A 12,884-nucleotide genomic window follows, 5' to 3' on the forward strand; every position below is an offset into this window, starting at 1 on the left:
CATGCTCTGCATGGATTAAATGACTCAGCTACAGTATACACAGCTAAAAATGCAGACTTCTCAAGGCAAGGACCTTTGATTTTGTTCTGACCTATAGCTAACAGACTAACAATATCTTCCACAGCAAGCATTTGATGTGGTCAGAGGAGTAAGAATTCTCTTTGGGAGGAGCAGAGATGACTCAGTAATTAAAAATACTTCTTGTTGCCAGGTAACAGTGGCATACACCATTAATCCCAGCACTTTGGAGGCAGAGGCAGACGGATCTCTGTGAGTTAGAGGCCAGCCTGGCATAAAGAGTGAATTCCAGAACAGTCAGGGTGGCACAGAGAAACCCTGTCTTGAAAATAAATCAATAAATACTTGTTGCTCTTGTAGAGGACTTGGTTCAGTTCCCAGCACCCACATGGAATTTCACAACCATCTGTAACTCCATCTCCTAGGGATCCAATGTCCTTCTGGTCTTCTGGGTTCCAGGCACATACGTGGTATGCATACATTCATGTAAGCAAAACAGTCATATGCATAATATGTAATTTAAAACAATGGGACTCCCCTGGTTCTCCCCATCCAGAGAAAGGTTTTGGGAGGCCAAAATGGAGAGTATTCCCAAATATCCAAACTTACTGAACAATGAATGACTAGAAGCTGTATCCCTCCCAGTCATCTCACCCCATGCTCCAAATGCAATGCTTTCTGATTAGTAACAGCAGCTTCAAATCTTCAAAGCGTCATCGCCCCCGCAGCCCCATCTACCGCCAGCTGCCATCAGCACCCTCGCATACATCCTAGCAGCTCTGCAATAGCACCAGACAGAACAAACACTCTCTGCCGACATGCAGTCTACCCAGAGTCAGGGCAATGACCCGGGGGCCTCATGAAGATGCTCACGTCATAGTTTCCTGCCATGATGAGTTTAGCAAACTTCTTGGATCCTGCCACGTTACAGCGCTCTCCAATGTTAACAAAGTTGGTGTATGGTCCAATCCTGAAGGGCTCGAGGCCTTAAAAGGAAAAGCATTTTGAAAAGTTCTTGAAAATGCACATGGATGACATGAAACAAAGTATTTTCAGCAAGAGTGTCAAGCCCATCTGAGCAGATAGGACAGGAGATGACAGGGAAACAGGATCACAATCTTTTCTTTTCTGAACATTGAAAAGCTACTTGTTGCAACTCTGTTTACAACCAGATCTCCCAAGAAGAAACACAGCAGAGCTCTGTGCTGTAAATACCCAGAGTGGGCTGAACCACATAGTCTCTCAAAAGAAAAGTCACCATCATTCTTATTTAACTAAGGCTCTGGGGCAAAAGTCATGAAGAAAACTTCAAAAGAGGACTGAGCTTGAGTAGGCCTTGTGCATGCTGTTCCAATTGCTGTGAGTCATGTGTAACTACTCCGTGTGTCTGGAAAATCCTGTCTCTTGATGCTACCCACAACTTCTGACAGTTATAAACTCACTGGCCCACTTTCCCCTGAAAATCCCTGAGCCTAAGAGGGGCATGTTATGTCCCATTCAGAACTAGATGAAGGAAGTAGGCACAAGACTGCACCATGAGCTGAGACGTTATTGGCATCTGATAGCTGCTGGAAGACAGTGAAACAAGGAGATAAGGAAGGAAAGGGAAATAGAATGTGTGTCATTTTCTTTTCAAAACCCATGTGCAGCCAGGCAATGGTGGCACACACCTTTAATCCAAGCACTTAGGGAGGCAGAGGCATGCAGATTTCTGTGAGTTCGAGGCCAACCTGGTCTACAGAGTAAGTTCCAGGACTGCAGAGATACCCTGTGTCTCAAAAAACAAACTAAAATCAGAAGAGTCAAAACTACATGGGCAACACCAACTAGGTTTGGAAGGTTGTAGAGTGTGGTGGTGTGAATGTAACTGGCCCCTATAAACTCATTGGGAGTGTTACTATTAGGAGGTGTGGCTTTGTTAGAGTAGGTGTGGCCTTGTTGGAGGAAGTATGTCACTATGGAGCCAGGCTTTGTGGTCTCCTATGCTCAACATATGCTGATTGTCTCAGTTCAATTCTGTTGCCTGTGAATCAAGATACAGAATACTCAGCTGCTTCTCCAGTACCATGTCTGCCTATACACTGCCATATCTCACCATGATGATAAGGGAGTAAATCTCTGAACTGTAAGCCACCCAATCAAATTTTTTCCTTTATAAGAGTTGCCATGGTCATGGTTTCTCTTCACAGCATTTGAAACCCTAACTAAGACAAGGAGAAAACTAAAAACTGGGTAGGGAGGGATAGCAGAATAAAAAGGGTAGTTACTGGAAGAGTTGGGATATGTGTAAATCTGTTAAAAAAAAATAGATTGCATGAAATTCTCAAAAAATAAAAAATATTTTAAGAACAATAGCAAAAAAAAAAAAAAGGATTGCTGGCCAGGTAGTGGTAGTGCACACCTTTAATTTAAGCACTTGGGAGGCAGGGGCAGGCTGTTAGTTCAAGGTCAGCCTGGTCTATAAAGCAAGTTCTTGGATAGCCAGAGTTAAGCAGAGAAACCCATCTTGGGAGGAAAAAAAAGATTGTTGAATCAGGCATGGTGATTCATAGCTATAATCCCAGCATTCTGTAACTTGTAGGACTTTGAGGTCAACGTGTATACTATGCTTCAAAATTCTACCTCAAAAGAATTCTTTTTCTTTTTTTGCTCCATTGCTGTTCCATCAGAAATCAACTTGCAGCTGCATGGAACAAATCTCTTCACCCCATCATCAGAGTATTTGGAAGGTCTCACCAACATTGCATGTAGAAGGTCCCATTAACATTGCATGTGGAAGGACCTCATCAACAAAATTTATGGAAAGTCCCATCAGCAGTGAACATGGAAGGTCCCATCAGCAGTGAACATGGAAGGTCATATCAACAGTGAACGTAGAAGGTCCCATCAGCAGTGAACATGGAAGGTCATATCAACAGTGAACGTAGAAGGTCCCATCAGCAGTGAACATGGAAGGTCATATCAACAGTGAACATGGAAGGTCATATCAACAGTGAACGTAGAAGGTCCCATCAGCAGTGAACATGGAAGGTCATATCAACAGTGAACGTAGAAGGTCCCATCAGCAGTGAACATGGAAGGTCATATCAACAGTGAACATGGAAGGTCATATCAACAGTGAACATGGAAGGTCATATCAACAGTGAGCATAGAAGGTCCCATCAGCAGTGAACATGGAAGGTCATATCAACAGTGAACATGGAAGGTCATATCAACAGTGAACATGGAAGGTCATATCAACAGTGAACGTAGAAGGTCCCATCAACAGTGAACATGGAAGGTCATATCAACAGTGAGCATAGAAGGTCCCATCAGCAGTGAACATGGAAGGTCATATCAACAGTGAACGTAGAAGGTCCCATCAGCAGAGCATGTAGAAGGTCACAACAACAACATATGTGGAAGACCCAGTCAACAGTGACTGTGGAAGAGCACTCCATCTCTTTTACTGAAAGACCATGAACCTAAAACTAACACTGCCTGGCTGGATGGTGAGGGAGGTCCACAGGAGCCACTATGGTAGGTCTTCCACCATGAGGGACCCAAGACAGACCATTGGGCTTTGGCATATTATGACCTTATTTACTAAGGAGTAGCACCATTTTCCCTGGCACAGGCTAATTCAGAGGCAAATCTCAGATAGCACATGTAGATGCATTATTCTCAGACAAAAAGCAAAAGACTGTGAAATGACTGTAGAAGAGATTGTCAAACTGCCTTTGTTTTTAAAGTATTATAGAAAGCAGTCTCCCTGAATAGTCACAGACAGGTTCTAGAGACGAAGGCCTTGGGTTCATCACTTATGTGATCACACAACCTGAGACAATCACACAATCTTTCAGCTTACAAATCAGCGATAGTCTCTGCCTTAATTATCATAAAAATGAATTACACAAAATTAGCATCAGCTAATAGAGCTTCATAAAAAAAAAAAAAAATGACCTTTGAGTCCTTTGCCAAAGCATTACATGCAGAAGTCAGTATGAGCAAGAGGAAGATTATAATGGCCTGGGTAATTATACAGATATCCCAGGCCATTAGTTCACGGACTCAGGAAGCAATAACTTTCTACATTTGCAGTTTCTGACTTTTCTCATTGCTAATGAGCCTTGTGCCCCCTGACCTTTCACACAATGTGGAGGTTGTGTACTAGGTAAATAGGAATGACAACCACTAAATGCTGAGGGTGCTTGTGTGATCTAATGGCATTCTACAAAGCACTTCTGATCTAGCAGCAATGACTCATCAGATACAGAAGCAATGCTTCTCTAATTTATACACAGATTAACAAAGTGTTTTTCAGATTGGACATGGTAGCGCATACTTGTAATTCTAGCACTCAGAAAGAGGAAACATGAGGATTGTTAGTTTGAGGCGGCCTTTGGCTATACACCAACATTTCAGGAAAATAAAATTAAATTAAAAAATCCAGGCATGGCAGGGATGCTTGCCTATAAGCCCAATAGTCAGGAGGCAGAGGCAGGTGGATCTATAAGGCCAGCCTGGTCTGTGAAGTGAGTTCCAGGACTGCCAGGGCTGTATAGAGAAACCAAAAATAAAATAAAGTCCCAAACAAACGGCAAATACAAGATTCTAACAATACTTGTTACATTGCCATTACAAAGCACTGGGCCTTAACCATTTGGAATTTTCAATACTTCCTATCAACTGAGTATTAAAACTTAGGCAATGACAAGGCTATGCTGTCTCTGTGCAGCAAAGACAAGCCCACAGATTCTCACTGTAAACAAGGGAGTATATCAGCAAGTCACCTGCTCTTCATTCCTTTTTACCCTGGAATTAATCTCTCTACCCATCCTAGAAAAACAGAGTTCTTTAGTAAAATTTACCTAAGTGCCAAGGAAAATAACCACTCTTCTTTGACCTAATAAGTTCCCTGGCATAAATAATCACTTAGATATATACACATTAAATAGATCCTATAAATGTTTTTTTTAAAACTACATCCTCATGACTTACCAGATAGTAACATATGTCCTTCAAAAACACTAGCTGGTGGGACTCTAGGTTTACACTTTTTCACAGCTTCAGCGATTTCCCTAAGTTAAAAAAGAAAACACTGTATTCATTTATTCAGAGTAACATGTATTTAATTAAGATAATTTCCAGCTATGAAATTAAGCCTGCATAAATACACCCATGCGCATAATGATATGCCTACTTAAATGTACAGCAGCAGTTACACCCTTCACTTCCTCAGCAAGAGAAAGGTCAGCAGTGCTGGCTGTGCTGCTTCTACCATCACAGACACGAGCTGGGGCTGCTGTGTGAGGTCTGCACAAACACAAACTGCAAACCAAAACCCTTTTCCTCTCCCCAGCCCACACACAAAACACGTCCCCGCTACCTAACCAACAGCTTAGCAACTTCAAAGAGAAGTTGGAGCTCTGAGAAATAACAGTAAATGTGTGCTTGGGGAGTTTGCTGGGTTGCTGGCAATGGAGAGAGGTCAGTCCTGTGCACACAACAAGGAAAGAATAAAGAAATAGAGTTTGGACTCTTCAAAACATTACTCCTCAAAATGTGCTTCAGTTATCCAGTCTCTTTAACATTGTCAATTTCTGCTTGATAAAGCACAGAAATCTAGCTTTCTCTATTTACTATCAGACCCTATAGGCACTGCTCACTCTAATGTCCCCAAATTAGTATGTGGATGACTAAGTAAAAGCAGGAGTTATACAGATAGGTATAGATATCAACATACAAATACACAAGTTAAAACACCTCTTTTTAAAGGGGAAGTGAACCAAAAAAATGAAGAGTCAGTCTGTGATCCAAAGATAAGATACTTCAACTACTGGATAGGGATGTAGGTATACTGCGCTAGAGTAGATGCTGAGTATATACAAATCTTGGGTTCAATTAACAGCACCAAAAAGGTAAATATATAATAACTTTATAGTTATTTAGAGTATATCATAGAAGCCAGGTGTGAAGGTGCACACCTTTAAGCCCAGCACTCAGAAGGCAGAAGCAGGCAGACTTCTGTGAGTTCCAGGCCAGCCTAGTCTACACAGGAAGTTCCAGCTAAGACTTCTGTCAGAGAAGTCAAGAAAAGTAGTTTAACAAAAACAAACAAACAAAAAAAGTATTGGGTAACTCAGCTAAAGAAATATATTATGTGCACATACATGGAACAGTAAAGGCTGGCTGAAAACACAATCACTGTTGACTCTATGGAAAATGGCAGCATCCTAAACTACATCCTGACTGAGTCCCAATGTTTCTGAGAGCCACAAATGATAAGAATAAACATATCCATAACCAGCACTGTTATTTTTCACTCCTTCCTTCACACTGGCCCTTGAAAGCATGAGTAAGCAATGACGCACAGGACCAAGGAGGATATTCCTCTAGACCTCAAGATGCTAGGTACTGTTTCTGTAGGAGAGAACCTAATGGAGGCATGTGCTGCACCTAAGAACACCTAGTTGTCCTTCTGTGAGCATTCAAATTATCCACCTGGAAATATCCGGGTAGAGTCTTACATGGAGTTTACAATATTCCAGGGGAAGAAATTGAGTGTCAGACAAAATAACAATGGCAAAATTGAAAATTATGGTATCTCTGAGATAGGTACATGACAGTTCACTGTAATTCTTCTGTACTACTTTAATTTTTAGAGTGTTTCTTTATATAAAGCTGCTTTTGCTTGTATTTTTCATAATATGAAGCACTATCACTGCCATAGTAACGAGGCGTACACAAAGAAACTGACTCTCAAATCCGACAGACAGTCTGTGACTGAGGTGCTGATGGTGCTTCTTCTAAGGCCTCTCTCTCCCTGCGGCCTGCAGACTGCTGATGTCTTGTGTCTTTACACGACCTTCTTTCACCTGTTCACTTGTATCTTGTTCTTGCACGGACACTGACTGTGCAGGATTATGGGCAGATCCACTTGTTCCTTCCACCACCTCCACACACAGTCACATTCCAAGTACCAAGGGTTAAGACTTCAACACACAAACTTGTGGTTAGAATAACTGAGCTGATAAGCACAGGAAATATTAGGTTGGACAAAGTGGCTCACACCTACATTCTCAATCCTCAGGAAGCTGAGACAGGTGGTGCCAAGAGTTTAAGGCCAACTTGAGCTATACAACAGGGTTTGTGCCAGTCAGAGCTACACAATGAGACCTTGTCTTGAGAAGAGAATACAACAGAAGAGGGCAAAGAGGGCTATCAAAATGCCCCAAACGCCAGCACCCACATTCACAAATACCTGCAACGTCAACTACAACAAATCCAATATCCATTCTAATGCCTACCTTTGTAGGCCCTGAAAACACACACACACACACACACACACACACACACACACACAAATAAAAGGCCGGACATGATGGTATATGCTATAATCCCAGATTTGGGAAGCTAAGTCAAGAAGATTGCCACAGGTTCAAGGCCAGTCCGAGCTACCTACACGTATTAAGTACCAGGCCAGTGTGAGCTACACAGCAAGACAGACCCTGCCTCAAAGGCACATAAAGAAGAGAACTAGGGAGTAAATATGATCAAAATAATTATGTACATGTATAAAATTCTCCAAAAAATAATAAAAATATCATTAAAAATTATCAACAAATAAAACCAAACAAATTTTAAAGCAGGAAAAAAGAGGTAACCATTACCTGATATGATTGGGTGTTGAACCACAGCAGCCACCAACTATATTCACCAAGCCATCCATAGCAAAGTCCTGTACTTAGGGAAAGTGAATTGATCTGAATTCAAAATTTATCAAAACAAACTCAGCATAAGAGCATTTACTTTCTGTATTTCCTGAATAACTGAGATGATACTAATGAGAGATAAACACATTTACTTCTACAATCTATCTTTTCTAGGTAAAAGATACACATAGGACATAGTACAGATACTATGAAACCTTTTATGTTGTCTGAAACACAGAAGTAATTTTATTTGCCTTTCTGATGAAAAGAAACTGGTTTTTACCCATATGACCACAATGAATATGAAATGGATAACACATTTTCAAATGACATATGAGTATCAGTTTTTCAATTTAATTTAAATTTTTTTAAATTAAAAAATGAATGCCCTCTGTCACATTAGCCATGTTTCAAGCATTTCATCAAACACACAGGTAAGACGCCATACTGATCAACAGGGTCTGGAATAACCAGAGTCTAGTGAGTGAAAAAAGATAAATAAAGAGGCTGAGAAAGCGGAGCACCAAGACTATCTACTTAAGATAACTGAAATTATAATCTCAGTACTCAAGAGACTGAGGCAGGAGAATCATGAGTTCAAAAGCAGTCTGGGCTGTAGCAAAACCCTCAGTGGAAACAAACAAAAAAAGATAGTGAAATTATATGAACTGACTCAGAAACAGTCTAAGAGAAAGCATCAGTGAGCCAAGACCTGGAAATTCAAAAACTGAAGGGAAACAGAGGTATCATGACATGAGTGCACTGAGCAACAGCAGCAGCGACACAGTCTCGTGATTCGAAGATAGCAAGTGCATTCAAGAGAGGGAGGCACATGGACATCTAATTCACCCACCCCGCAGTCTCAAGTGAAGAAGAGAGGCAGCCATCATTTGATAGTGTTGAAGAAGGGACGTGTCATTCAGTTTGGAGAGGACCTCACTAGGAATTTTCCAATAACTACCACTGCCAACCACTAAGTAAGCAGTTAAGTCTGCCTTATGCTTCTACTACTTTCTCAGACTACCTAAACTTTATGTGGTTACTTATATACTATATTTTGAAAGAAAATTATGTTAAATCTAAATACCATCTTCCATCATGCATTTTGACACATACCTACGTCTATAACCCCAACTATTCAGGAGGTTGAGGCAGAAGGACAACAAGTTTAAGAGCACCTTAAGCAAGAGAAACTGGATCTCAAAGTTAATTAATTAATTAAAATAACATTATCTATATTTTCAAAACTGAAATGAATGGATCCCTGACCTTTAGGTGATTGGCCATCATGGATGGTGTTTCATCATAGTCACCAAAAGTATTGGGAAGACCTGAGAAAGGACATTTCAACCATTATTCAAAAGTATGTTAACAAATATGTAGGTGTTTTAAAATTTATACAATTCTCTATTGACACTCAAATTATAACTGCTTACAAAATGAATGATACAGTATTTACAGAACAGATAGCATAACAACAGGAACAAAATTTGAAGAACATTCACTTTCCTTTTACATGTTCACTCCCATTTGGAACAGAGTGCTCCAGCCTCCACCTCCAAACTCCTCACAATAAGATAAACCATTCGTTTTACAAAACTGCTTGTGTGGAAGACACCCTGTACACAATCCCACAGCCTTTGAACTAATGAACATCTGACATGCAATGCAACCAAAAATAAGAAATACCAGCCTTCTTTAAATTAAATACTTCTACTGTATTTCAGATAGCATAAAAGATTTCGGGGCTGGAGAGATGGCTCGGTAGTTTAAGAGCACTGGCTGCTCTTCCAGAGGTCCTGAGTTCAATTCCCAGCAACCACATGGTGGCTCACAACCATCTGTAATGATATCTGGCACCCTCTTCTGGCGTGCGTGTATACATGGAGGCTTCATAGTATCTGAACTATTTCCCATGTGTATCTTTTACCTAGAGCTTGTGACATTTTTGTTTCTAAAGTAAATGTTTATCTCTCTTTAGTATAACCTGATACCTTATCCTTTGATTATCTAGTTTCCTACTGGATTCATGCGCTGCCCCTAATTACCAAAGAAAAATAAAATAAATTATGCATTTTTAAAGATGTATTTTGCTTAAATGTGGCCTGGTGCCAAAGGGGTCAGAAGAGGGTGTCAAGAGTTCCTGGAACTGGAGTTATGGATGGCTGTGAACCAACATGTGGGGGATGGATATTAATCCCAGATCCTTGGCAAGAACAAGTGTTTTCATCCACTGAACCATCTGTCCAGACCATTTTTATGCATTTTTAAATGTATACACTTGAGGCTGGTGAGATGTTTCACCAAATAAAAGCATTTGCTGCCCAAGCCTGACACCCTGAGTTCAAGTCTCAAAACCCACAGTGGAAAGAGAGCATCAATTCCTAAAAGTTATCCTTTGACCTCCATATGCACGCCATGACACACATGTAATTCCACCCACATATATAGATGATCATTTACACACATACTAATAAAAATATTTTAACTTTTTAATGTATACATTTGGATAAGAATATGCAGAACATAATTTTTAGCCCTAATTAGCTGAATAGTACACAAAGTATCCCCTGGGAATCTTGGCCAGTCCCGACCACATTATCAACATTTCCTGGGAAGTTTGAGATCTACATATGTCTGAAATTTTTAGGGGCCATCAACTAGAAATCTTAGTTTTTAAAATATAACTACCCACAATGCTTTTCTGCTAACAAATGAAATGGGAAAAGGATCCCTCTTATTTTGGCATCGTTCTGGCTATATTCACATGGCAAAGCCCTTATTAGTGACAAAGCTAGACTAATTTCTTGAAGATACGCCCTAACTGAAACTGTTCTGCTGAGCAAAACTGTTCTTTCAGGCTTAAGGGGAAGCACTAGTATAAAACCAAATAAAAACAAATGTTTTGTTTTTGGCAAAATTCATGTTGAGTCTTAAAAAAACAGACACACTTGAGCCTCCTTCCCTCCTTCTCTCTCCCTCCCTCCACTAAATGTATACACACACACCTACAACATAAATTCTCCAAATTAAGAAGTTATCCCAATTATCATGACTTGAATATAACAAGTTCTTCGCATGCAACGCCCCCCTTATATACACACCTGCATTTGGGTAACAGAGGACATAGGCTGTTGTACATTTTCCAATTGTTTCAATGAAAGGCCTCATTTCAGCTGCACCCAGAGCACAATTTAATCCAATGCTAAAAAAACAGTAAGCAGATTTCAGAAGCATCATCTTTCATTCAAAATATTTATGCATAAAAGTTATAATAAAGAGATGAATATGTATAGAAATCCAGGATTTTTGGTGAATAAAACTATTCCGTATGATCTTAAAATAGCAGGTATGTGTCACTGCATATTTGCAAAGATCCATAGAATGTACAAAAGAGAGCTCTAACGTAGATTAGTATTCAGTTAATAATGTATTAATACCCTACCATACCAAGGCAAGATGTTACAGGGAAAACTGGTGAAGTGTGGGCATGGAGGGAGTATAGAAAATTCTGCTTTCTGCTTTTTGTTGTTGTGTACCTGATTTAAAACAAACACGATTCTCTGATCACTGATTTTCAACTGATTCTCACATCTCCCTTAAGACTACTAAATCCAGGTCCAGGCATGATGGTAGATGTCTGTAATCCCAGCACTCGGGAGGCAGAGGCAGGAGGTCTCCACAATGCCACAGCAAGTGTGAGACCAGTCTGAGCTTCAGGAGATGCTGACTCAAAAACAAACAAAAAGAGGGTTGCAAGGTCCCATGCATGGTTAACTTACAACTGAATAGACCTTTCCAGTTTAGATATTTTACCAGTACATTTGGTAACTTTCATTGTAGGTCACTAGGGTGTTATGGGTAAGAATGGCCCTCAGAGGTGCACATATGTCAGTTGGTGAAAATGGGAAAGTATAGGAGATCTGGCCTCATTTGAAGAGGAATGTCACAGGAGGAAGACTTCAAGGTTTCTTAAGTCTTTCATCATTCTCTGCCTAGTGGTTTGGTCTCAAGATGGAAGCTCTCAACTACTGCTCCAGCACCATGCCTGTCTGCTGCCATGATCTCTACCATGATGGTCAAGAACTCTAATAGTCTGAAACTGTAAGTCCTAAATTAAGTGCTTTCTTTTATAAATTCTCTTGGTCATGGTGTTTTATCACAGCAAGAACAAAGTAATCAAGACAGCTACTGTAATATGGATTCAGCATATTGCAACTAACACTGTAAATCACTGTGTTATCAACTAGTAAGGTTGTTTGAATGTTTTCCAAACTTAGTTCCAATGCTAATTTTCTTTTCCACAGTTGGCATTACCCAGTCAATCAGTCTTCAACTACAAGTACCTAGAGATAAGAAGCAAGTAATGCCCACTCAATTCTTAGGGCTCTAATAAAGCTCAAATGAAATATCACATATGGACATTCCTTATCAACTATCTAGTTCTCGTACTGACATTAAGTCACTCACGTATCCAGCCTATCTACTTAGCAAACTCTGGCTCAAGTCAACATAGTTCAGATGTTACCATGTCTAAAGAGCCATCTCTGAGTCCTACAAGGACCTACCACTACATACAGCCAGATTTCCTTCACTGTTTCTGTACAGCACCATCTGTTTCACCATTTGTATTTGGAGAGAGGGAATACAAGAGAGGCATGTACATCTGGAAGTTAGAGGACAGTCTGCAGGTGTGGGTTCTCGCCTACCACGGGGATCCTGGTGATCAAATCAGGTCACCAAGCTTAGCAACAAGCACCTTTACCTAGTGAGTCATGTTTTACGTTCTCATTTAGTGAAGTGTTTCTCTTTAATGTGGTCTACTTCACTTGGCCAGTATTCCAGGACACATAGCTGGATTTCAATGAATGATAAATGAATAATTCAGGATTCTACTGCTCTTCGTTAACAAAGAGTCTGTGATAACAGTCAATCATTAAATAGCAGTTTCTCATGTTAACTCTTTTAAATGACTGCTACCTTCTATATACCCCTCCATTCTTAAAAGATAAAAACCTGACCTTTAACATCCCTACTTTATTTTACTCCAGACTGCTTCTGCTGTTCCACAAATTGAGAGGGACACTGCCATAACACTTGCAATCACTGTTCTGAAAATGCCAACTGAGCATTAATAGCCTAAAATCCAGCTAAGCACAGTCTTAAGTCATA

General features: G+C 40.2%; 1 protein-coding gene across 2 annotated transcripts in view; it reads right to left on the reverse strand.

Annotated features, from left to right (window-relative positions):
* Positions 1–12,884, reverse strand: part of Mtr (5-methyltetrahydrofolate-homocysteine methyltransferase) — an 81,819-nt gene that overhangs the window by 47,850 nt on the left and 21,085 nt on the right. Inside the window, exons 9-13 of one of the 2 annotated variants that reach the window (XM_057786984.1) lie at positions 10,817–10,917; positions 8,982–9,043; positions 7,671–7,738; positions 4,999–5,078; positions 892–1,004 (exon numbers count right to left, since the gene is read on the reverse strand). In XM_057786984.1, coding sequence (XP_057642967.1) covers positions 892–1,004; positions 4,999–5,078; positions 7,671–7,738; positions 8,982–9,043; positions 10,817–10,917 — 424 coding nt within the window. Of the gene's footprint in view, positions 1–891; positions 1,005–4,998; positions 5,079–7,670; positions 7,739–8,981; positions 9,044–10,816; positions 10,918–12,884 lie in introns of those variants that run through there. The other variant, XM_057786985.1, reaches the window with a different exon arrangement.

The sequence above is a fragment of the Chionomys nivalis genome, chromosome 13 (assembly GCF_950005125.1).
Source record: "Chionomys nivalis chromosome 13, mChiNiv1.1, whole genome shotgun sequence".
In the NCBI taxonomy this organism is placed as follows: Eukaryota; Metazoa; Chordata; class Mammalia; order Rodentia; family Cricetidae; genus Chionomys; species Chionomys nivalis.